The 27,492-nt window shown below is 43.7% G+C and overlaps 1 protein-coding gene across 1 annotated transcript in view; it reads left to right on the top strand.

Moving 5' to 3' along the window:
- The window catches only part of LOC101017432 (kinesin-like protein KIF26B), a 429,407-nt gene that overhangs the window by 231,229 nt on the left and 170,686 nt on the right, over window positions 1-27,492 (top strand). The window contains exon 4 of the mRNA XM_031667904.1: window positions 22,774-22,954. Within this exon, the coding sequence (XP_031523764.1) occupies window positions 22,774-22,954 (181 nt within the window). The remainder of the gene's footprint in view (window positions 1-22,773; window positions 22,955-27,492) is intronic.

The raw sequence follows: 27,492 nt of genomic DNA on the forward strand, positions 1-27,492 counted from the left end.
TGTTCTGGGTAAGGAAGCTGCTAAGAGTCCATGAGCTAGTTAGTGAGGACTGCCACACTCTTACACACTCACTCCCCGATCCATTTGTGCACGATTTCTGTCATTCAACCAATGTTCGCAAAGCCCTTGTAACATGGAGGATAAATATTTGAATAAGATACTGGCCTTACCCCGCGGAAGCTTAGAGCTTTGAAAGGAGGTAAGACCTATAGGTAAAGAATATAAATAGGAAGTTATTTTAAAAATATAATGAGTTATTAGAGTTCAGAAGATGGAAACTTATTTCCAAGTGAAATTGATGACTGTGTCCTATAATAGAATATCTACTGTGTTTAGTAACAGATTTATACAATCTCATTTGTTTTAGTTAAGAAGCTTTGAGTATCCAACAGAGAAAAAAGATTAGGTAAAAATTAAGTACAGTGAGGCCAGGCGCAGTGCGCTCACACCTGTAATCGCAGCACTTTGGGAGGCCGAGGCAGGCGGATCACTTGAGGTTAGGAGTTCACGACCAGCCTGGCCAACATGGTGAAACCCCATCTCTACTAAAAATACAAAAATTAGCCAGATGTGATGGTGGGTGCCTGTAATCCCAGCTATTCTGGAGGCTGAAGCAGGAGAATTGCTTGAACTCGGGAGGCAGAGGCTGCAGTGAGTCGAGGTGGCACTGCTGCACTCCAGCCTGAGTTACAGAGTGGAACTCCATCTCAAAAAAAAAAAAAAAAATTAAGTACAGTCATGTGTCACTGAACGATGGGGATGCGTTCTGAGAAATGAACCATTAGGTGATTTTGTTGTTGTTTGAACATCATAGCGTGTACCTGCACAAATCTGGATGGTGTAGCCTACTGCACACCGAGGCTAGAGGACAGGCCTATTGCTCCTGGGCTACACACCTGTACAGCGTGTCGCTGTACTGAATACTGTAGCCAACTGTAACACAATGGTAAGTATTTGTGTCCCTAAACATACCTAAACACAGAAAAGGTACAGTAAAAATAAGATTATCTTATGGGACCATCGGTATATATGTGGTTCGTCCTTGACTGAAACGTCGTCATACAGTGCGTGACTGTATTTGGGTTAGTCTATGTTTTTATTTTGAAGAAATGCAGAACAAGTTTAGAATTTAATTGTTGAATTGTTGTCATTAGTTGATAGCCTAATAAGAACATATTGTTCAAGTACAAGAATATCATTGATTTAATTACCCTGAAAATATAATTTTGAAAAATATCTACTTTTTTTAAAATTAAATTTTCATAGTGTAAACTAAAATTAAATACTAGACTAACTGGTAACTCAGTTAGTTACCAGTAAATGTCAGCAATAGCTAAAGACACTGCTGTCATCATTCTGAGAACTACCCCAAGAAGAAGCCAAGGAGAATCTGGGCTTGGAGCCCCCTCTGCAGGAGAGAGAGAGAGAGAGAGCGAGAGCAAGCGAGAGAGAGAGAGAGCAAGAGAGCAAACAAGCGAGAGAGAGAGAAAGCACGAGAGAGTGAAAGAGCGAGCAAACGAGAGAGAGAGAGAGCGAGAGCGAGCGAGCCCTCCCTGGCTAGTCTGGCAGCAAGTGATTTCTAAAGGCTAGAAATAGGAAAAAAAAAATAATCGAATTAAATTGACTTTTAGAATTGTCCTTATGAAGCACAAGTCTACAACCTTTAACTCATAAGAACCCATTGAGCATATCTGCTTCGACAGGCAACTTCAAAAAACCCCTCTCCCAGAGGCTTGGGAAAACACATGTTGGACACAGACTAATGACGATGTGGAACAATTATTACAATGAACACAATAATTGTATTTGTCTTATGAACACGATAGCCTGAAGAAACCCATACCAAGAAATATTTTATGCATTGTCATCATTAAGAAGTCAGCAAACCTTAAAGACAAACACGATCTATTCATCCATCCATCCATCCACCCATCCATCCATCCATCCATCCATCCATCCATCCATCCATCCATTCACCCATCCACCCATCCATCGCCCATCCACCTATCCATCAGCCATCCATCCATCCACCCATCCATCCATCCACCCATCCATCCATCCATCCACCCATCCATCCATCTGCCATCCATCCATTCCACCATCCATCCATCCATCCATCTGCCATCCATCCATCCATCCATCCATCCATTCCATCCATCCACCATATCCATCCATCCATCCATCCTTCCTTCCATCCATCCATCCACCATCCATCCACCATCCATCCGTCCATCCACCCCATCCGTCCATCCATCCATCTGTCCATCCACCACCACCCGCCCCGTCCGTCCACCCTCCCGTCCATTCCATTCCATTCCTTCCTTCCATTCCATCCATCCATCCATCCATCCACCCATCCGTCCATCCACCATCCGTATCCATCCATCCATCCGTCCATCCACCCATCCACCAGTCCGTCTGTCCACCCATCTTGTCAGGTCCACCTCCCGGGTCAGGTCAGATCCCGCGTGCGTCCGTCCGCACCATCCCGTCTGTCCGCCGCCCACCTGTCCGTCCACTGGTTTGTCCATCATCCACCCATTCATCATCCATCCATCCATCCATCCATCCATCCATCCATCCATCCATTCATTCTGTAAGTGTTTTATTGAGTATCCATTGCATAGCATGCCATTCTTGGCAGTTAAGAAAACAAAAGGCCTCACTCTCATGGAACTTACATCAGAAAGGACAATATTAATGATCAGCCCTGACCACATGCCTTTCTGTTAGGGAACATTGTAGGATGAACGTTCCCTGTGGTGTGAATGTTTGTGTCTCCCTCTAAATTCATAAGTTGAAATCCTAACCCATAAGATGACATCATTGCAACATTGTAGGGTGTAGTTTAGTTGGTGTGGATATGGAGGCAGAAAAGCAAGGATACTGGTGAACCTGGGGAATGCTTAAGAGGTTGGACTGTGCTGTACCCTTTTAAAAAGCAATACACAGAATCGCATGCTTCTATACAATAAAAATAACCATCTTCCCTACAGATGATGAAGAGTCTTTTAATATAATCTGACGGGCTTGTTTTGGAAAATATTTAGATACTTGTACATCGAGATACATCCCAAACCACAGCCTTGTAAGACCTCTGAGCTAGAGCAATCCTTGAGTCTAAGTCTACCTCCACCTAGACCCATGTTTCCCAACCATTCCGTGGCTAGGAAGACTGGAAGGATGCCCAGGCTGACCCTGTTGGGAAGACACACAGCAAGGCTTACTTCTTCGGTGGTGGCAGTGATTTTGAGCCAGTTCCGACCATCCACTCACCCATCTGTATTTGTGTAGTGCCCACTATAGACGAGGCAATTTTGGGGAATGCAGTTGTAGGAAAGATAGACATGGCTCCTGACCTTATGAAGTGTTCAATCTTGCGAGGAAGACACAAATAATTATAGCACATTGTAAGAAGCAGTAAGGTGCTTTGGACCCTTTTGGTCCATTTTTCTTTTTTTTTTTTTTTTGAGACGGAGTCTCACTCTGTCGCCCAGGCTGGAGTGCAGTGGCGCGATCTCTGCTCACTGCAAGCTCCGCCTCCCGGGTTCACGCCATTCTCCTGCCTCAGCCTCCTGGGTAGCTGGGACTACAGGTGCCCACCACCTCGCCTGGCTAGTTTTTTGTATTTTTAGTGGAGATGGGGTTTCACTGTGTTAGCCAGGATTGTCTTGATCTCCTGTCCTCATGATCCGCCCGCCTCAGCCTCCCAAAGTGCTGGAATTACAGGCGTGAGCCACTGGTGCATTTTTCATCTTGACCGTGTACCATGCTGGTAGACGCCTGGCTGGTGTGAGAGACATAGCAGTCAGGCTCTATCAGCCTTTGTGACCAGCACAGACAACTTATTTCCGGTGCATTAAGGAAAATGATACTGCCTGTGCGCAATTTAGATTGTGGGCCAGCTGTGTTAGTTGGCTTAACACAGCATTTTGTTTTTGCATATGTATTGATTTTGCGCACACGCTCTCTAAGTGCCTCAGAACACAGCCTACAGCATCCTGGTGAGGTTGACAATCAGTCGTCCTGTCCCTGTTCATCTGGCATGAGGACACACTGTCAGAGGAGAAACTACGAAGTAAGTAATTGCCTCCAGCACACAAAAACTGCAGACACATGGTTGACATAAGAATCTAGTTTCAGCTGGCGGTTTTCAGGGCAAAGTAACTGCACTAACAGGAGATTTCCCTGACAGCTGATTTAAGGCTGTGGAAGACCCCAATTTATCAGCCCAAATTGAGAATGTCCTTTTTTCAGTCCTTTCTTAGCTAGAAACGAGACCCTCTCGGCCAACTGCACAAACAAAACTTATATTCAGGATGTCCAGGACCTGAAACTGACATGGGAGTCAATGTCCTACAGCCAGTTGTGATATTGACAGTGTGTGGGGGGAATCTTCAGAGCTGACTCGCGATGCAGTAGGGCTTAGAGCCAAGGCATCCCTTTCACCTTGCTCTTTAGGACTCATATTCTAAGAAGCTGATAAGAAAGAACGTCTAAGAAGAGACAGGATATAGTTTTCATATTAATGTTTTATTATAACAGTAATGGGAGCAAACACCTACTGGGTGTTTACTCTGAGTGAGGAACGGTTCTGATCATCTTATTTGAACTTCGCAACAATTCCATGAGGCTAGCCACTCTTACCATCCTGTTTTACAGCTGGGGAAACTGTGGCGCAGGATAGTTAAAGAACTTGACCATGGCCGCAGAGCTCTGAGTGGCAGAAAGGAGATTTGAAGATAGGTAATTGGCTTCACATCCTGTACCCTTGACTATTTCTCTTTTCTGCCACTCTTGAGAGAACTCTGAAGTACTAAAGTACTGTTACTAAATAATGTTTGCTAAAGCATTTATTGCATCCCATATTCTCAATTTACACAATTATTTTCTCCAGTCACATTTTATTTTCGACTTTATGAGCCCTGTTGAAATCATCAGCTTAAAAGTGCCCTTGAGCAATTCTCTACTCTAGATTGAGTTAAACAGAGTATTTGTAGATAATCTCAAATCACAGACAATACCTGTCTTAGTTCCTTTGGGTTGTTACAACAAAAATACCATAGTCTAAATTTATAAACAACAGAAGTCTATTTTGTACAGTTCTAGAGGCCGAGAAGTTAAAGATCAAGAGAACATCAGGTTCGGTGTCTGGTAAGGGCCCGCTCTGGTTCAGAGATGGTACCTTCTCGCTGTGTCTTCACATGGCAGAAGGGACAGACAAGCTCCCTGGGCTCCTTTTTATAAGGGCACTAATCCCATTCACCAGGGCTCCACCCTCATGACCTAATCACCTCCTAAAATGCCCATCTCCAAATACCATCATCTTGTGGATTAGGATTTCAACTTATGAATTCAGAGAGGGACATAAACATTCAGACCATAGCAACATCTAATTTTGACCCACCTAACTTTGAAAGAACAAGGATTGATTAATCCAATGTCAGCATACAGTATTCCATTAGATGTGAGCTCCTCTTAGCAAACTTGATAAAAGTGTGAGAAAAAATCACCTAGAAGACTAATAAATACAGAATAGTCACATATAACTTCTGTTTAAAGATTTATACCTACCAATTTTCCCAAAATGATTTAACACAACTCATTAAATATTTGTAACATAAATTAAATCTTAAAATATATACTGGGAACCAGCTAGAAGGCGAGAGAAAAAGACACCAGTTCCTAGACCAACTCGGGTATTGTACGTGGACATTTCTTAGGCTCTGAATTTTATGGACGCTAAGGCAAATGGATCATAAAGGAGTAAAAGATAGGGGAAGGGAAAAAAAGCATTTACTGTGCTCTCACTGTGTGCAGATCATTCTGCTGGCCACTTTTCCATACCTTATGCCCTTTACTCTCCCAACAGACCCTGAGGTAGTTGCCATTATTTTCATACACATCAAAGTAAGTGGCAGAGGCAGGATTTGAACCAAGCCTATTTGACTCCAAAGCCTGTATGTATTTTTTTTTACTAGGTTTAGGTTCTATTATTCTTACCCAATAAAGTGACACACATGATTTGTCTGGAGATACCTAGTCTTCCTATGAGAATTTTTTACAAAATGGATCCCTATGTAGAGAACATTGGGTAAAAGCATAGTAACCTATAAATAGTAGGTATTCAATCAATGTTTATGGAATAACATGAGTAAATAAATGCATGGATAACAAGATGAAGGATATCTTCTTTAATTTTATAAGCTAAATAACTGTTTTTTATGAATGCTTCTATGTTAACTATTAACCTCTATAAAAAACAAAGCCATATTTTAGCTTCATAATTCCATCTAAGGCATTTAGGTAAATACCTAACAATTTAATATTTTATGTTTTTTCTTTCATAGTTTAATTTCTCAAAAGAATAGCCGAGGCCCCCTTATCTTTACTTCTTCCACCCCCATTTACTTCTCAACCCACTGAAATGTACTGCGTGTTTCTTCTGATTCTGTTCAAGGTCAAAAATGAACTCATTAATTCTAATCCAATGGACACTCTGTATTCTGTCTTTTTTAGTCTCTCAGGGGCTTTTAACGTTATTAACTACTTGTTCCATCTTCCTCTTTACCTCTCTGGCTGCTCCTTTGTAATCTTCTCTTTTTATATTCACTCATGAAGTATTGAGGATTTTCATGGACCTGTCACGGGTTACCTTCTGCTCGCCTTCTACTCTGTACCTCCCTGGGTCATCTCACCCCATCGCATAACTCCAGCCACCGGCTTCATGCAGAAGATTCTCAAATCTGAAAACCAGAATCACATTTTTTTTATATCCAAATACTCTAAATGAAGATCTAAGCCGAGATTGTCTATCTTGAAAATTAAGTTATTTTTGTCTATGGAGGCAAAGGCTAATGTAGGAAGTGAAGAATGTTATATATTTCTTAGCCATTTCTTGGTAGTCAGTCATGTATTAGGAGTCAGTTCTGTGTGTTTTTAAATACAGCATTGAACGACTCAGTGTTTGTTGTTATTAGTGATTTGTTGGACAGGCTAGAGAGAAAGCACAGTTATTTAAAGATAAAGTGTTTGTAGCCCTTCTCAACTGAATAACATACATACAGATAAGAGGTCTGTGAACTTTTAATAGAAATCAATGTGAAATAAGATTCAATTTATAAAATCTCAAATTACAGGCAACTTGTCAAAGCATAGCTGTTGTGTAAACGTGGGAATTCACACAAGGAAAAGACGATTGATTGGTTGATTGATTATATAACATGAGTTACATTCTATCCAATTGCCCCTGAATATATTCACAGACACAGCTGGATGGCTTCTGATTTAGAGAACAAGTATTTTCTTTTCACACAATCCATTCCTAGAAGCACCATCAAAACATAAATATTATTTTCTCGTAATAATATAAGGCATAGTGATTTTATTCTTAACCAAGGATTCAGTGTTGTAGATTAGTTATAATTAACAGTGTGTTAGTAAAGTTGAGATAGTATTTTAAACCTACCTGGGTACTTAAACTAATGTAATTTTGCTCCATATTCTGCCAAAAAAATGGAAATTATTTAACCTAGGATTCAAATAACTAACAGTATCCATAGCATTAAAAATTACCCTTACATATTGTAAATGTCACCTACCTACAAGTAACATGTCCATTAAAGTAAACATTAGCTCAATATGCAGTTTAACAGGGCCTAGTTTCTTTACAATTAACTACAAAATTTGAACTAAATCTTCCTGGAGATTTCTTCTCTATGAAAAACAAAAGCTGCCTCCTTTCCTTGTTTCACAGTTTTTGGGCCTGCCTGTGATGAGTGTTCTTTCTTGCCCAGTGTAATTTTGCCATGGTTTTCAGCAATCTGCAAACACTCCAGCCCAGGTAACCTGACGGTAGCATAGACAGGAAAGGAGGGGCTGTGAATTTCTACCTCTCTGCCTCTAGTGGGGCTGCTAAGGTACCAACCATCTAAACGACTGCCCAGGCCCTGGTGCAGTCCAGCTTTTCAGCAGAGTCAAGGGCAGAAATTCTGACCTACTTCTGTGTCTGGTACATATTTGTAAAATGCAGAGGTCCCAGGCAAATTGTTTTCCTTTGAAATAACCTTACTGATTTCTTCAGGTTTCAACTACAGTAAATAATTTGTTAAATAAAAATATTGCAATTAAAGGGGGGAAAATAAATTACTTCCTCTAGCAAATGAGACTCTTATATTCAAATTTAATTAACCAAGAAGCCCCAAACCACAGAGCATGTCACCCAGCATTGACGATTAATTAGCTTTGCTCTGAAAGAGCTACAGGTACCCAGCAAAGAGTTACGGATTAAAGGCTTTACTTGCTCTGCTAGTAAAAGGCTGCCCATTTCTAGCTCTCACACCTTGATAGTGGTTTGCTGCTTCAGGCAACAAATTATATCTGAAGGGTGTAATTTCATGTCAGGTTTTAATTTCACACAATTGAAATATGGGAAAAGCGAGAATAAAACTCTATTTCTTTTCAAAATAAAGAGATTAAAAGTGAACAGCACAACTTCTTTTCGGTTTCTCATGCTGTTCAAGATAATTTTCTATCAAACGGCGAAGGAAGATAAATACTAAGGAAAGCTCTAAAGGAATTAGTGGTCACTCTTGGCTTTTAAGTGGGTTCTCTGTTTATGGTAGACCATTCAGCTTCTTCCTTTGAGCATTACATTAGCATATGTATAAATGATTTAACTAGAAACTTGGAGCTAGCATCTAAAAGGCAGCATGGTGTAATGAAAAGAACATTAGATTCATTCGATTCTTGAAATCAGATTATCTGGGATATGCTTATCCCTTGAAGGAATCTTAATTTTAGTTGGATAGTCCTTAAACCAGAAAAGATAGGCATACATATTTTATAGACAATTGCTTCTCAGCCGAAAAATCAGGCACTGACATTCCATGAGGAATGGACTTTAATTAGCCGGTGATTGTCTTTCTCTGTCTGTATTTATAGGCAACTGAAATAGCTGGGTTGTAGATACATGGTTTCATCAATTCCGTTTAATAAGACCAGCCAGTTCGCTGTTATTCATGTTCATGAAAGATAGCAATAATGTCAGTGAACTACAATCATTTATAACTGGCTTCGGGACGGGTTTTTAATGCACGTTTAAACGGATCTGGTGTCTTAGGTGTTTACAGTTCTTTTAATTTATGTATTAAGCCCAGTTTGCATAATTGCACACTATAGGTGGGACTTAGGAAGGGGCAAGAAGCTACTAAGTTTCCCTGGTACAAAGCAGGCTTGGGGCTGGGCAGATCAGGCCAGGAACATGAAGATCTGCAGTCAGGGAGCATCGGATAAGAGAGGATTGATGGTCAAAAGGTCAGATGGCACAGGGAAAAGGACATGTGCACCTAAGTGCAGGTGAAAAAGAAAGTCAGGGAGATCCACCCGCGCTGGCTCTGAGGCTTGCAAGTGGATGTCAGGCAAGCAATGAGAAGCCAAGATGCAGATCAGGAAGCTAAAATAAGGAAGCTGGGGCATCTGGGAAGACCGAGACGCAAGGCTCCGCACAGGCTAAACAGCAGGAACAAGAGCAAGAATTGGGGTATAGGTGTGGCCAGTCATCAGTTACCCAGGTGCACAGCCACTGTCAGGAGGTCAGGCAGCACAGGTAGGGTAGTGTGAGGGATCCTGCCCGCTGTGCTTTCTCAGGTAGGGAATGTTTACCTCCCACTGTCCAGGGAATCTGTATTCAACGTACTTCCACTTTTCTCCTCCCTGCTGAAGTTTTGTGACTGGGAACTGGCAGGTGGGAGCCCACCCCTCCAGGACAGCAGGGAGAAAAGGAAGGGTAGCTTGGTAGGTGTGGGTGGAGATAAACACTGATGCCCGGGCAATAAAGCAGCTCTAAGCTATGGAATCACATGTCAACACGTATGTCACACGGCATCAAAGGCAGTTTATACATTGGTAATATGTTCCTTTGAACTTTTCTGTTCCACAGGAATTGGGAATATGTTTTGGGTTATTTCATCTTCCAATGTCCTTAAAAATGTGGAGCGTGCTCTCTCTTAAAAATGTGAGTGATTGCTGTGGGTTAAAGCAAGTTGCCACCTTCCTGAGGTCATCCAAGTCTCAGAAACAGAACTTCTTCGTTTTAATGAGTGTTTTTCTCTAGATCTTGACCTAGAACTTGTTGTTTAGGCAGTATTTGGGTCTGACTTACTAGGTTTGTTGGACAGACAGAAATAGAAAAGTGCAATGAGAAAGTCGATACGTTCTTAGGTGCCCATAGAGTGTGGCACCAACTTGTCAAGTTCTGGACGAAATTAGATTCGTTAGTGCACAAGTCCGTAACCTTCTCTTGGGTCCTGAAGCCCAGCTCTTGCAGATGGCGTCTTAGTCATTAGTAAGGCAGCTCCATCAGAGTCCCTGTCATACAAACTATTAAAGGAAGCTGCGAAGATCGGCTGCAGTGGCTGCTATCCTGCTGTCATCTGGCCAGAGGTGAGCTGAGACCAGGGGGCAGCGGGGTACTGAGCAGCTGCTGTATAATGAGCCGAGAGGGGTTAACCGCTGGCAAGGCAAGTGGAAGAGTCATTCTTAACATGCTTTGAATCCCAATATTCATTGCAGCAGCTTCACCAAGCCCTGAGAAACCACAGCATCAGATGGTTTCTCAGTAACACACTCATCAGAAACAGAGGCCGAGGGTGCTTCCCTTTCAACTTCTGAGACAAAAACCCCCAGCAAGGCCATGGATTCTGCCACCGACAGAGTATTTATTTGGTCTTTCTAAAATCCAGATCTCCGCAGCTAGGAAATAACAAACTCATGCTTTGTACTTCTGTTTAGCCTTCCACACCAATGGCTGTTTTTTAAATTAAATAGTTTCTGCTTTATTTTTGTGTATGAAAATGTCTATTTCACACAGGGAGCTCGGCTCAGCAGATATGCACAGGTACTTGGCTTTATACAAAGGAGAAGGTTTTACACTGAATAGCTTTTATTTAAAGACTGGTTTATACTATCAAAAGGAAATACGGAGGAAACCCCCCAAGGCATTTGGACTGGGCACAGATTTCTTGAGGAACACTCCACGAGCACAGGCAACCAACACAAAAATGAACAAACGGGATCACGTCAAGTTAAAAAGCTGCTGCATGGCAGAGGAAACAAATCAACAAGGCGAAGAGACCACCCACAGAATGGGAGAAAATATTTGCAAACTACCCATCTGACAAGGGATTAATAACCAGAATATATAAGGAGCTCAAACAACTCTATAGAAAAAAAATCTAATAATCCGATTTAAACATGGGCCAAAGATCTGAATAGACATTTCTCAAAAGAAGACATACAAATGGCAAACAGGTACATGAAAAGGTGCTCAACGTCATTAATCATCATAGAAATGCAAATCAAAACTACAATGAGATTATCATCTCACCCCAGTTAAGATGGCTTTTATCCAAAAATCAGGCAATAACAAATGCTGGTGAGGATGTGGAGAAAAGGGAGCCCTCGTACACTGTGGGTTTGTACAACCACTGTAGAGAACAGTTTGGAGGTTTCTCAAAAAACTAACAATTGAACTACCATGCAATCTAGCAATTGTAGTACTGGGTATTTATCCAAAGGATAGGAGGTCAGTATATGGAAGAGATAGCCAAGCTCCCATGTTGATTGCAGCACTATTCGCAGTAGTCGAGAGTTGGAAGCAACCTAAGCATCCAGCAGTAGACAAATGAATAGAGAAAAGGTGGCACATATACAGAATGGAGTACTATACAGCCATAAAGAAGAATGAAATCCTGCCATTTGCAACAACATGGATGGAACTGGAGGTCATTGTGTTAAGTAAAATTAGCAAGGCCCAGAAAAACAAACTTCACATGTTTTTACGTGTGCTGCCCAGATAACACAATTCAGGAAATGCTTTCAGCTCCCGCCAGAAAGTAAAGCTCTTCAGCCGTAGTGGGTTTACCTGCTGTGTGTCTTCAGGCTTCTCCCAGTTCTCGATCTCTGCTGTGGAGTCAATATAAAGTTATCAATAACATTTGGTGGTGTAGATGCTTCTCATCTGTGCAGTTTAGGAGTAGACTCTAATACAGAGCAGCTGCTGGGTGAACCAAAGATGGCTTTAGTGATATTTATAGCTTATTGATGTAGTGATATTTGTAGCTTATTGATTGCATAGTTCTTTGTCTATGATTATCATTCAATAAATCCTGATGGACTGAGTTTCCCGGAACTCTGAGATTCGTTTTAAGCAGCTTCCAGCATTCTTTCTCTGTGTGTGGAGGGAGGTTCAGGAGGCAGTAGAAGGTGGCTGTAATAATGTGGTGTTGTGGTGGTAGTAGTTGTTATAATTTCCCTTTTATATCCTAATTCTGGCCACGACCTAACTCACTGTACTGAGACATTTTCCCCCTATAATGTGGAGGTATGTTGCTAAGCAACCAGATCAGTAATTGGTAAGTGCTTATGTATAATATGATTTGATTTGAGTTACATACAAAAATATGTAAATGGTTTTTTCTCTTCATTATTAGATAAATGATTATCATTTGGTTTTATTTTGCCCAAATAATATAAAATAACTGCTTTCATTTACCAACATTAACATGATGTAGTAGAAAGGCCCAGGATTAGAGGATGGAAAACATGAATCCTAGTCCCAGGTCTGAGAGTCAGCAGTCCTGTGGCCATGGCTAAAGTCAGGGAACTTGCCAAGCCTTCTTCTTCTTCTTCCTTTTTTTTTTTTTTTTTTTCCCAATCTGTAATGTGTGGTACAAATACCTTCTCTTCTTGCCTCCCAGGGCCAGATTAAGAATGGTTGTGATGATGTATAGAAAATATTTTAGGAAAAAGAAATCCAAGGTCTAAGCATTGTCTGGAATTCCAGGCTACTTAATTTTGGAACTCTGAGTCTGTTAGTATAATTCCAAAGGTTGGATTGACTGAGAAGGAGGCCCTCCTCCAGGAGGGCACAGAGCCAGAGGGCAGGTGTGCACCTATAGAAGAAAGTAAACACACGGCATGGACCCTGAATAAGTGAACAGTGCAGTGACAGTGGTGAGACAGAAGCAAAAGGCCACATGGTCAAGCACTGTCTCATTAAGCATTAAAGCATAAGATAGATCATCTCAAGACCAACTGCTGGCCAGGTGCAGTGGCTCACACCTGTAATTCCTGCACTTTGGGAGGCTGAGATGAGAAGATCACTTGAGGCGAGGAGTTCAAGACCATCCTGGGCAACAAAGTGAGATGCTGTCTCTCCAAAAAAAAAAAAAAAGTTTTCAATTAGCCAGGCATGATGGTGCCTGTACACCTGTAGTCCTTGCTACTCTCTAGGATCACTTCAGCGCAGAGGTTTGAGGCTGCAGTGGGCTATGATAGTGCCACAGCACTCCAGCATGGTGACAGAGCGAGACCCTGTCCTTCAGAAAAAAACAAAAGAAAACAAACAACAAAAAGACAACTGCTGTAAGACTTCAAGGGAAAGGACAATGATCCACGAGGGCTGCAGTCATTGGTGAGGGCAACTTGTATAATCGTTGAAGCATGGGGAAAATTTTTTTTTTTTTTTTTTTTTTTTGAGACAGAGTCTCGCTCTGTCGCCCAGGCTGGAGTGCAGTGGTGCGATCTCGGCTCACTGCAAGCTCCGGCTCCCGGGTTCACACCATTCTCCTGCCTCAGCCTCCCGAGTAGCTGGTAACCATGCCTGGCTACTTTTTTGTATTTTTAGTAGAGATGGGGTTTCACTGTGTTAGCCAGGATGGTCTCGATCTCCTGACCTCATGATCCACCCGCCTCGGTCTCCCAAAGTGCTGGGATTACAGGCGTGAGGGGAATTTTTTTTTTTTTTTTTTTTTTTGAGACGGAGTCTTGCTCTGTCACCCAGGCTGGAGTGCAGTGGCCGGATCTCAGCTCACTACAACCTCCGCCTCCCGGGTTCCCGCCATTCTCCTGCCTCAGCCTCCCGAGTAGCTGGGACTACAGGCGCCGCCACCTCGCCCGGCTAGTTTTTTGTATTTTTTAGTAGAGACGGGGTTTCACTGTGTTAGCCAGGATGGTCTTGATCTCCTGACCTCGTGATCCGCCCATCTCGGCCTCCCAAAGTGCTGGGATTACAGGCTTGAGCCACTGCGCCCGGCCGAGGGGAAAATTTTTAAGGGTAAATTCACAGCAGTGATTACCACTGGTTAACACTGTGCATTAACATGCAAATGTCAATCCATTTCCAAATGACAACAGTGCCTGGCTGTAGTATTTTAACATGATATTGTTTGAGGCTAATGGTCACCATGTTTGCCTCCTAGCAGTAAACATTTTATTTGAAGTCATGTCCTGAATTACTTTCCTGCACTCATGAAATAGATGATTTGCATAAAAATAAAAAAAAAACCCAGCCCCATATGCTTTTCAGTCTCTAGAGACATAGAAATGACCTCCCTGACAGCCAATTAGAAAATACAAAGGTGAAGGCTGATGCTCTTAGTCCCGATATGGAAAGTTCCAGAATGACTAGCATGTTTCTGGGCTACACCCAAATACTTTTAAGTAGGTGTTATTTCACAATAAAGCATTAATGGTGTTCGTTACATGTGGATGAGTAGCTTCACTGTGTCTGGAAGCTCTGCCTCAGAACATAGGATCTTGTTACCTATCCCTGCTGTTTATAATCTGTTTTATTGTCTTCTCCCCCTGTGTCATTGACCGGATGGTTTTTCTAGGGGCTGCTGTAATCTGTGATGTTGTTGCTCATTGTCAGATAGCCTTAATCCTCAGAACATTGACATAGTTCTATAATGGCACGTGAGCCATGGCAGCCCACGGCAGCACTGACCATTTTCACATGAAATGGCAGCCTGGATTGTCCTTTGCATGCTGACAGGGGAGACTGTCCATCCACCACCCCGTCCTGGTCAGGACCCTTTCTGTTCGGCAGGTGCAGCGGCTCTGAGAGTCTCATGGTTTTTCAAGTGATATCTCACCCATCAATTACCTGGGTTGGATTTAGTGGAGCTCGAATGACCTCTTAATTTTTATAAACATTTTACCCACCTATTTGAGTATCCCACACTTGAGCAACCCTCAGACAAGATGAAATATTCTTAGGATAGGGTTAGGAACACACAGTATTCCTAAAACATTTAAAGATGTAGAGGTCCTTAAAAATGACCGTATTGCCTGATTTTCCTGTCTGTGCCCTAAGGAAAGTTCTATTCTTCATGAAGCCAATAATTTTTAAAAGATTGCTAGGTCAATATTTTAGTAATCTTTAGACACTAAGGATAGGAGGTTTCAATTTAATTCTCATGAGATGCACTTAGAATGAGGGGTTTTCCATTTTAACCCCCTCCAATTCTCACAATCCAGGGTAAAAGTCTGACAAATAGTCTATTACACAATTACAAAAAAAAAGTCAAAATCGAGTTCCCCCTCTAATCTATATGACCGAGACCTAAGACTTTCCCTGCACTTAAACCCATTGAATCCACCAGAGAAGTATGGACCTCATTTTTTTAGGTTTGGGGAGATCTGGCCAATGAGAGCAAGTAACCACCCTATTGTGAAGGTCATTTCAGTTCTAAACTGATCCTTGAATTCAGATATTGTCATATTGATGCATTAGGAGAATTGTCTTTTGTGTGAGATGAGTGAGGCTATGGAGAGAAAGGACTGGCACTCAGAGGGAAGGCAAGGCCTGAGTTCACTGGGACATTTTAGCCAAGGACAGGCTACTGCTCTTCTCCTCACTGCCTGATAATGCTCAGTGTGGCACCACTGTTTTTTTTTTGTTTGTTTGTTTGTTTGTTTGTTTGTTTTTGTCTGAGACAGAGTCTCGCTTTGTCGCCAGGCTGGAGTGCAGTGGCGTGATCTTGGCTCACTGCAACCTCTGTCTCCCAGGTTCAAGCAATTCTCCTGCCTCAACCTCCTGAGTAGCTAGGACAGGTGTGCGCCACCATGCCTGGCTAATTTTTGTATTTTCAGTAGAGATAGGGTTTCACCATGTTGGCCAGGCTGGTCTTGAACTCCTGACCTTGTGATCTGCCTGCCTTGGCCTCCCAAAGTGCTGGGATTACAGGCGTGAGCCATCACTCCTGGCCCACTTTTTTTTTAAATAGGTGTTCAGGAAATATTAATTTCATCCTGCTAGAGAGACTTTTTCCTTGAAATAAGGCACAGATAATTATATGAAGCTAATGGATGTTTAAAGATGTATGCTGGGATAAATAGCTTTAGGAAATGTATTGTACTATCCTCGGTAAGAACAAGACAAGTAAATATTGCTTATGGTAGATTTTAAGCTATTTTTTTCTGCTACTGGAAATCATAAAACGACCCATTCGTCTGTTGTTGTTTTTTTTTTTCCCTATGAAAGAAAGAACTTATCAGGCATTAATTACATAAAATATACTTCTAGTCAAAATGTCTTTACCTTTTCTTTATTTTTCTTTTTGAGATGGGGCGTTGCTCTGTCACTAGGCTGGAGTGCAGCAGCACGATCTCGGCTCACTATGACCTTTGCCTCCAGGTTCAAGCGATTCTCCCACCTCAGCCACCCGAGTAGCTGGCATTACAGGCATGTGCCACCATGCCTGGCTAGTTTTTGGATTTTAGTTGAGATGGGGGTCTCACCATGTTGGTCAGGCTGGTCTCAAACTCCTGACCTTAAGTGATCTGCCCACCTCAGCCTCCCAGAGTGCTGGGATTACAGGTGTGAGTCACAGTGCCCGGCCATCTTTACCTTTTCAGTTCTTTCATGACTTCCTCTCCTTTATGTCCCTGAATAATACAATTATACATGAATGATTTCTCAACCTTAACCTTCTCCTCTCTGTGTCATTGAAGTGCTGTATGAAGAACAGAAGCTGCTGACCTCTAAGAAATTGGAATATATAAAATAAAGATCAAACAGCTGGTTATAATGATGTCAAAGATAAAATAAAAAGCCATTATAGAATCTATGGCTATACAAATGTGATTTATATTAATTTTTAGTATTCTGAAAATTTCCCGATATATTTATTTTATACACAAGTTTTAGGAAAATAATTTTATATGTATTCTCAAGATGACTTCTTCTATCACTGTTTTTCTGCATTGAAGCCAACAGAGGCTTTGCTAAATGGAGTAGAGTCCAGGAGTCATTGCAGAATCTCTATACCAGAAACCATTCAGGTTCCCCACTGCACGCATCCCTCTCCCTCATATTCCCGGTAAGTGGTTTTCTACCCACCATTTGGATATTTTCTGTGACAAAAAACACTCACTATTTTATGAAGCCGACGCATCACTAGTGGGTTACTCCAATTTTTGGAAAAATGTCTCTTAACTTATCAAGCTAAAGATGCTTTTACGTTTCACCTACTGCTTTGGTACCTGTATTATATAGATTTAACCCCTATTCAGATATAATACAGTACAATACAGGACACATAGACCAGATTCAGCCTCGGCTCTACTACTTCTTATTGATTATATTCTTTCAAAGGATCATTGATTAGTGTACTAAACGCTTTACATGTACTGTCATTAAATTCTCATAAAAACTCTAAAAATGTAGGTATTATTTTTGCTTCATCTTACTACGCAGAAACTGAGGCTTGATAATCATATTTATAATAGTCGTGATGATGGTGATAGCATTGTCATGTGACAACAATGTGCCAGGCACTGTGCTTAGGCCTTTATAAACATTATCAGAATTTAGGTAACTTGCCTAAGATTATCTACCTAGCACCTAGGAAGCTGGATGTTCAAACTAGGTCAGAAGGGCCTCAGGATTTAACTGCCTTGAGCTTCATTTGTTTGTCTGTTAAATGGGGGTAATATTGTTCTGCTCACAAGGGCTTTTGAGATTCAAAAAAATGGCTTATGAAAGTATCTGGCATCCTTGCTTGAAAGATACTTCCTTCCACATGTCATTTATTCACTTCTTTAAAGACAGTTTTTTGAAAGACTCTTTCCTTCCTCTTTCTCCAGGTTTCTTTTCTCCGGGCTAAATATCCCCAGCTCCTCTCGTCTTCGTTCATTCATTCAAAACATACCGTGAGCTCTCTTCCCTGCTAAAATTTACATTCTAGAGGGAAAACAGATAGTAAGCAATACACATGGTAACGAAGTAAAGCATCTGCTGTGTTACAAGATAATAGGTGTCATGGTTGTGAACAACCAAGATAAAGGAAATTAGGAGTCTGGGAGTGAGTGGTTTTTGTTTTTGTTTGTTTGTTTGTTTGTTTACTGTGGCTGCGTGACAAATTATCCCCAAAACTTAGTGGCTAAAAGTAACAAAGATCATTTATCATCTCTCGTGGTTGCTGGGGATCTAAACTTCAGATAAGATTTAGTGGCTGTGATTTATCTCTGTCCCATGACGTCTGGGACCTCAGGCAGAAGACTTGAAGGATGGCATCTGGAATAATCTAAAGGCTCATTCTTTCGTATGTCTGGCAGTTGAGGACCATCTTCTGTGGTCCTCGGTTCTTCTCCACATGACCCTCTGCATGTGACCTGGGCTTCCTCACAGCATGGGAACTGCGTTCCCAGGGTGAGTGTCTCAAGAAAGAGATCCGGGGAGAGGCCATTATTGCCTTTTGTGTCTGAAGCTCAGAAGCTCTACAGCATCACTTCCATGACATTCTGTGGCCAGGGCAGTTTCAGAGTTTTTCTTGGGTTCAAGAAGGAACATAGACCCCTACCTGTCAAGGGGAGAGTATCAGTGTCAGGTTGTAAGAAGTGCATGTGGGAGACACATGGATGCAGCCCTCTTTGGAAAGTTCTGTCTGCCGTGATGGGCAAGGTAGGTTCATGGATAAGGTAACATTTGAGCGAAGATTTAAAGGAGATGAGGGAGTGAGCCATATGCCCGTCTCCATCTGGGCAGAGCATTCCAGGCTGACACAAGAGCCTGTGCAAAGGCCCCGAGATGGGGATTGGACCAAGGGTATTTGGAGGCTAGGATGACTGGAGCCAATCATCAAAGAAGAGAGTGGTGGGAAAGGTGGCCTGAGGGATATGGGGGGAAGGGGACAGACCATGGAGGCTTCATAGGCCACTGCAAGTACTTTGGCTTTTACTCTGAGTGATATGGAGAGTCAAATGGAGGGCCTTGAGCAGACTTACATTTTAAAAGTTACTCTGGCTTCTGTGTGAATAGACAGGTGGAGAGTGGGTACAGAAGATGGGAGACAAGTTAGGAGACTGTGGCAGCAATCCAGCAAGAGAAGTCTGTGGCTCTGACCAAGATGGTAGTAAAGGTGGTGAGAGGTGGTTGGACCATAGATCTGCTTTGAAGTTTTAGCCAACGAAACTTCCTGATGGATTAGATGTGTGAGAAGTAGAGAGGTCAACATCAAAGAAGTCATTAGAAGGATGGAATTGCCATTTTCTGATACAGGAAAGACTGAATGTGTAACAGCATTGCAGGTAAAAAAAATCAGGACTTCAGTTTTAGAGATGGCAAGCTTGAGATGTTTGTTAGATATCCAAGTGGAATTGTTGAAGAGGTAATTTTGATACATAAATAAGGAGTTCCAGAGAGGGATCTAAGCTGGAAATAAAAATTGATTAATCCTAGGCATTCAGGATGTTATTTAAATCATGATCCTGGAAGAAAACACCAAGGGATTGAGTGCAGCAGTAAAGAGGACTAGGACTGAGCCCTGAGGCCGCCATCATTAAGAGGCTGGGCACAAGAGAAGGAACCAGCAAAGGAAACTGGAAAGGAATGGCCAGGGTGTCCTAGAAACCTAGCAGAAAGTGTATCAAGGAGGAAGGACCTACTGAGGGCTCTGATTGGTCAAGACGGGGCTGAGAACCATTAACTTGAGCAATCACGGTGGTCATCGGGAGCCCAGACAAGGGCAGTTTCAGATGCGTCGTGGGACGCATGCCTGAATGAAATGAGCTTATCGATAGTGGAAGGAGAGGGACTGGACAAGGCCAGCATAGACGACACTTTCCCTGAGTTTTGCTGCCAGGATGGGCAAGGAAGTAGAACAGTAGCTGGCTGGGGAAGAAGAATCAGGAGAAGGATTTGCTTTATTTTTTAAGATGAGAGAAGTAACAACACATCTGTGTGCTGTTGGGAATGATCTAGTCGCGTGAAAGTTTGTAGGAGGGAGAGGGAGGAGGGAAGCCTTGGAGGGATATCCTGGAGTGTGCTTTACTTTCAAGGATCCTTGCTTTTCTCCGCGGCAGGGCATGTGTGGGGTGGGCATGGGTGGCAGAGATAAGAAAAGGAAAAAGCCATCAGGCTACTGCCTGTTTTAAGCTGCCTTTCGGTGTCACTCCCTTCCCCTGTCTGTCTTTCCACGTGGACTGGGAACCCCAGCAGGTAGGGGAGTGGGAACCATAGCCATCACCTGGTCCTTTTTTTTTTTTTTTTCCTGAGACGGAGTCTAGCTCTGTCGCCAGGCTGGAGTGCAGTAGCACGATCTCGGCTCACTGCAAGCTCCGCCTCCCAGGTTCAGGCCATTCTCCTGTCTCAGCCTCCTGAGTAGCTGGGACTACAGGCGCCCGCCACCATGCCCGGCTAATTTTTTGTATTTTTAGTAGAGACGGGGTTTCACCGTGTTAGCCAGGATGGTCTTGATCTCCTGACCTCGTGATCCGTCCGCCTTGGCCTCCCAAAGTGCTGGGATGACAGGCGTGAGCCACTGCGCCCGGCCACCTGGTTCTTTTTACACTGTGAAAAGGAACCCTGAATGTAGATGGATAAACAGCACCTTTTAGTTCCTAGCAGATCACCATCTTCCTTCTTCTAGTCCTCTGAGACATAGGCAGTCTGGCTTGAAAGCAGGGAGGGATCACTGAGCAGAGGTGCATGCAGGTGTCAGAAGGCCACGTGATGCCTCGTGCCAGTGACTGACCTGGGATGAGTCACTGTTCATTTAGGGAGAGAATCTCAAAAGGAATGACTAGTCATTGAGTAATTCCATTTCACCCTTGATTTTAGAAGGAAAGTGCCAGGAAGGGTAGCAATGAAATCATGAAAAAAAGTATTCCTAGTTTTTTCTTCGTACTGGTTGAAAAGAGAAAGTGTCCCGTGCTTTCCCTTTCTCATCATCCTTCCATAGGGTGACTTAGGGTATCTTCCCATCAAAATCGGTAATTCCTCACTTATCTCATCCCCTGTATTTCACTCTTGTGAAATAGATTTTCAGTTTTACAGATGAGAAAAATTAAGCTTTGAAATGGTAACACCGTTTGATATATTTGTGCAGTGGCAATTTTTTAGCTCGCAATTTGTCAAAAGCCTGACACTTAATGACACAGAATTAAAACCAACTATCCCAGACCATTAAAAGAGACTGGGGCTGGGGAGGGAGAGGCGGTGCAAATGGTGTTGCTTTTGTCTTTCCGACCTGCCTCTCTCATGATGTGCTCTGCGATCGGTAAGAACATTGGATGAATTACAAGGTTTTAATCAGTAGAATAAAGTCAGGGTGGTCCTTTCATTTAAAGTGGCAGCTCAAATGTTTCGAACATTTGATGAGGAAATTAGAATTCTTAGAATAGGAGTTTAGTGTTTAAACATCAAGAATTAATCCAGAAATGAGTATATTAAGAGTCTGTGAAATGCCTTTACCTCACACTGCCCCTTCCCCTCTTTTCTTCTTTTCTGTGATAAGATTATCATGGTTTTGTTTTGCTTTTTCTTTTGAGATGGAGTCTCGCTCTGTGGCCCAGCCTGGAGTGCAATGGCGCTATCTGGGCTCACTGCAACCTCCGCCTCCCGGGTTCAAGCGATTCTCCTGCTTCAGCCTCCTGAGTAGCTGGGATTACAGGTGCCCGCCACCACGCCTGGCTAATTTTTGTATTTTTAGTAGAGATGGGGTTTCACCATGTTGGCCAGGCTGGTCTCGAACTCCTGACCTCAGGCAAGCCGCCTGCCTCGGCCTCCTAAAGTGCTGGGATGACAGGTGTGAGCCACCATGCCTGGCCAAGATTATTGTGTTTTAAGTGTTACAGGATACTTGAATGTTGTACGATGTCATTTAAACAGCCTGTGTTATGAATGATGCTGGCCGCCTCCCCTCCCACCTTTCCCTGCACACTCTGTACCCCCTTTAGTGCTTTGACCCCTTACTCCTTGCGGTCACCCATGAATTGCATTTTGTATTTAAAGACCTCCCTGCACAGTATCCTCTTATCTATGTGAGCAGCCCACAGTCTCAGCACCCTACACCCTGCACAGTATCCTCTTATCTATGTGAGCAGCCCACAGTCTCAGCACCCTACACCCTGGCTGGAGTTCACCTCTGGTTTGGTGTTATATTTCTAAAACCAGTTTGATTGTTTCTGTTGCGCTGGGGCTTGTGTTTTTCCAGTGCCCTGTACAGAGCATGCCTCGACTGGTCTCCACATGGTTCTTCATCAGACTGGTTTGGATTTTACAAGGTGTTAGAGTTTTTTGATTAGCTCATGAGGTCTCGCACTTGAGTGTATGCCAGAGAAGTGATTCATCGGTAGAGTGATGAACGTAATGGGTGCCGTTTATCCCCAAAGATGCCCAGCTTTGTTCTGCTTAAGCTCAACATTGGTGGATAACAAACAATTCTTTGTAAATCACGGTTGCAGAATCCTGCTATTTGATGGCTTTGTTTTTCCTTTTGCTGTATAAATGACTGGGTAGCTCGTTCAGTGCACTCTGTTATGGTAAGGGACTGCTACAGAGGACACTGAGCAGGAGGAGAGAAGGAATGATTACGCCTCAGTAAGAACGAGGGGTTTTTTAAGAGAAAAAAAACGAAGTAAGCCTAGCATATCTGATTGTACAGTCATTTTCCCCTTATTGTTCCTTTCTTATGTTTTCCCCTCCAGAGCTGCCCAGAAGTTAAATCTGTCTTCTAAAAAGAAGAAACATCGGCCCACTTCTTCCGCTGCCGAACCACCGCTCTTTGCCACCAGTTTCAGTGGGATTCTGCAGACCTCCCCTCCCCCAGCCCCGCCCTGTCTGCTGAGGGCTGTCAACAAGGTGAAGGACACCCCGGGGCTGGGCAAGGTAGGACCATCCGCCGTCCCTGCCATCTGCCCAGTGTGCGAGGTTCTGGATCAAGTTTCAGGAAGAAGAAAACGAGGGCTCCAATGTATTAAAATAAGACGGCACCAGGGAGAGAAGGAGGCAACATGAAATTCATTTGAAAGTCCTGAAAATTGTCATGCGTTGCATACACTAAGTAGTAAACTAAGACATGCAAATTGTAAGAGAACTGATTTGCTTTTGGTGGGAAAAATAAGCTTGGCATTGTTTGACAGAATCATAGCCATTTAAAGAAAAGACATAAAGGCACAAAGTATCGAGGCAGGGGCAGGAGCCCGAGGGAAGCCACAGTACAAGGTACAGAAATGAGATGTAACAAGGCCTCGTAATTTCCCTGTGACACTTTTGGGTTTTTCCTTCCCCTTCAGAGAAATCCCGACTCCTGCTTTGAACCAGAACACCAAGGGGATTCGTGAGGAGCATTTGCAATCATGCCTTTCTAGCCAACAAGGGCAATTTCGAATTGTTACAAATGCTTAGAAAGAGATGTAGGATCATGCTTACAAGCCATTGCTCAGCTACATTTGGGATATCTTTATTTTTAAATGTCATTTCTAAATTCTTTCTCCCTTCCGAGGAAAGCGTTTGGGTGAAGTAACTTATGGTTTACTCATCACTGGTGAATACGCCGCGGCTTATACAAACATGTAGTGAAAGAAAGAGGTGGCGGTTTTATTTTCCATTTTTATCAAAAATAGGAGTGGCGCACACGACCCCACTGGTCCTTTGCAGACTTAGCGTGACTCCGGCCCTGGGCTGCATTTGGCTGGAGTTGCTAGTCTTGCTGAAGCTCCAGAGCAACTACTAAACTGTGCGGACTGAGATTCTACCTGTTCAGATCGCAGACTGCCAGTCCCCTGGGTTCCCAAACACGGTCCTGCCTGGGTCTCTGGGCATCAGAAGGCCTGTGTCTCTCTGGAATCTCCCCTTACAACCTCTACCCTCTCTTCTTTTCTCCTTCCCCAGTTTCTCCCGTGTCCTTCCATCCTCTCCCACCCTCAATCTTACCACCTTGTTGGGAAGGTATTAACTTCATGTGGTACTTTTCCCCAAGAAGAGTTTAAATGTCAAGATTACATTGAATAGTTCGGGCACAGTGGCTCCCACCTGTAATCCCAGAGCTTTGGGAGGCCACAGCAAGAGGAGCACTTGAGGCCAGGAGTTCGAGACCAGCCTGGGTAACGTAGCAAGACCCTGTCTCTACAAAATATTTAAAAGTCAGCCGGGCACAGTGGCAGATGCCTGTAGTCCCGGCTACTCAGGAGGCTAAGGAGGGAGGATCACTCGAGCCCAGGAGTTTGAGGCTGCAGTGAGCAATGATCATGCCACTGCACTCCAGCCTGGGTCACAGAGTGTCTCTATGTTTTAAAAACTTACATTGAACAGAGCAGTCCTTCCTCTGACGGGAAGCATCCAGTCGCAGAGTTTCCATGGCGGTGGGCAGGGCAGATGGTTTTCGCTGAGGGCTTTCCCAGGCCCCGCGGTAAAGAAACACCAGAGGCAGGGCGGCCGCCTGGGCTGTCTGTAGGGCCTGCCCCAGCGTCACTGGACATGGAAGCAGATGGAACAAAACAGTGTGGACCAGGACTCCTATCCAGGAGAGGACTCAGTGGGTGGGAGCCCCCGAGGAGGGGCCGTGGTACCCCGCAGGGGCACACGAGTGTGATCGTGGATGGTTGATACGCTGCCTTCTGTGGAGGGTGGGTCCAAGTAACTGCTGGGATCTTCTATTCTTTTTTACATTTTTTATTTTTAATTGTGGTAAGATAGAGATAACATAAAATGTGCCATCTCAACTGCTTTTAAGTATACATGGGCACTCTTGTTTTGCAAAGAGGGATTTGGAACTTCGGTGCCGGAGCTGAACTGCCCTGGACACAGTGAAATCAAGCTGTCAGTGCAGCGACCTTCCCCTCCTGTGCTCTGAGCCACACCCCACTTCTCTTCTGAATAAGTGTAAGCAAATATTTAGGTGGTATCCCCTTGAAAAGGTGTCAGATGATTAGCCAACCTGGGGTGCTCATGTATCCCAATACAGCCCTATCCAGGGCACCTCAAAATGAAGCACATCAGAAACCGTCCTCCTGCATCTACAGTACTGGCCTTGTCTGTGGTTCCTAAAAGGGTTGATGTGGATGCATCTTCAGGTGGCTCTGACCTCTCCTCCTCTATCCCTAATGCCTTCCCTGGAATTCTGAGACGAGGACATCAGGGTGCCAAGGCCAGGGACCAAAACAGCAGAGTGTCCCAGCCAGTGGGATGACCCAGCACTGACACAAAAATAGTTTGGGGGGCAAAGGACACTGGTCCAATCTTGATTTCATGATATACCATATGTAGTGACCACAGGTAAGGGGCCTTACAATGAAGAGTTATGCTTGTTAGTAAACTAAAGTTTGCATTTCACACTTTTTTTTAAATTAAAGATATCTCTCTCACTCATTTGCAATCCAAAATGCAATCAAAGCCCTGAGTTCACCCATGGGACTGTGTCTTGGAGCGGGGCATCAGCCTGGGGTCACAGAACGTAACAGAAGGTGTGGCTTCCATCTGACCAGTGGCCACATGGCAGCTGAGTCCATCCTCCTGTCCTGCTCAGGCTTCTGGGGGATGGGTGACAGTGAGGGGGAGGAAGTGACAGTTGGAGAGAAAGTGTACCATGATTGAAACAAGAAGTTGACCGGGCATGGTGGCTCACGCCTGTAATCCCAGCACTTTGGGAGGCTGAGGTAGGCAGATCACGAGGTCAGGGGTTCAAGACCAGCCTGACCAACATGGTGAAACCCTATCTCTCCTAAAAATACAAAGATTAGCCAAGTACGGTGGCACGCACCTGTAATCCCAGCTACTCAGGAGGCTGAGGCAGGAGAATGGCTTGAACCTGGGAGGCGGAGGTTGCAGTGAGCAGAGATTGTACCACTGTACTCCAGCCTTGGCGACAGAGTGAGACTCTGTCTCAATAAAAAAGAGAAAAAAAAAAAAGGAACAAGAAGTTACCAAGACCCTGCCTGTTCCTGCACAGAGCATCTGGTTCCTCCGTTTCAGCAGGCTCTTACTCTGCCCTACCATATGGATGCCAAACTGCCTGACCTCAGTAAAGGCCCTTCTTCCCAGACTCCTGCTTTTTCCACCTCCACTGACATCGCACCATAATTAGGAACAGCAGTTCTTTATACCCATGTGGAAAAATTTCCCTCAATTTATCTCTGTTGCATAATTTATATTTTAATATCACCAAGAAATACAGTGGAGTTTAATATAGAACATAAATAATTAGTGCTATATATAAATCAGCAGGTTTGAGGTAGACAAGTTTGATTGAATTCCCAAAAGCAAGTTGATTGATTATTTAAACCTGACCTGGAGCCTCCCAGAGAGGAGGAGGGGAGCAGGAATCGCCAACGCTTGAGATGGCCCTGAAAGTGAGAGTGTTGTCACCCAGCCCGACCACTGCCCCTCAGGCCTCGGCCACCCACCACCTTCCTCTGGAAACCTGGGAGGTCTTCCTCCATAGGAACGGATTTCATGGGTTTATTTAGAGCAACTTCTCATTTAGTAAATAAGAAAACTGAGACCCGGTGAAGGTAACAGGTTTTCCAGTGACTCCAGAAGCAGGGCAAGAAGTCAGGACCTTTTGGCCATTTTATTTCCTACTGTATCACCGGCTGTCGCTAGATAAACATGACCTTGACAATGTGAGGTGGAGGCAAGAGTGTCATGGGACCACAGTGGTAGCACAATAATGTTGGGAACCAGTTGCCTGTGTCCAGTGGGGAAAGACATACTTTTCAGAGTCAGAACTGGGGGAGGAAGGGGAATAACAGCCTAGAATAGATACAGAGAATGAGGGAGAAGGGAGGTGTGCTATCCCATCCTTTCCCTCCTTCCCACTCCCTGCCGTTTCCAGCAACAACCCCACTCCCCAACCACCACCAGGGAGTCATTGCTGGCCACTGAGCACCTCTTGAGGCAAAAGCTTTTCTGGAGGCCATGGAGATGGAAGAAATGGAGGTAACTTCCCTGTACTTGGAGTTGAGGCATGCACACGCACATGCACACACACACACACACACACACACACACACAACATCGCAGGATCCTCTGCCCCTCGAGTGTTTCCTGATACACAGCAATGTTTTTTGTTTGTTTGTTTGTTTTTGTTTTTTTTTTGTTTGTTTTTTTGAGACAGAGTCTCGCTCTGTCCCCCAGGCTGGAGTACAGTGGTACAATCTTGGCTCACTGCAACCTCCACCTCCCGGGTTCAAGCGATTCTCCTGCCTCAGCCTCCTGAGTAGCTGGGATTACAGGTATGCACCACCACACCCAGCTAATTTTTGTGTTTTTAGTAGAAATGGGGTTTCTCCATCTTGACCAGGCTGGTCTCAAACTACTGACCTCCAGTGATCTGCCCACCTCGGCCTCCCAAAGTGTTGGGATTACAGGCGTGAGCCACCATGCCTGGCCCACAGCAAATATTTACTAAGCACCTCCTATGTGTC

This window comes from Papio anubis, chromosome 1, assembly GCF_008728515.1.
Source record: "Papio anubis isolate 15944 chromosome 1, Panubis1.0, whole genome shotgun sequence".
NCBI classification, from domain to species: domain Eukaryota; kingdom Metazoa; phylum Chordata; class Mammalia; order Primates; family Cercopithecidae; genus Papio; species Papio anubis.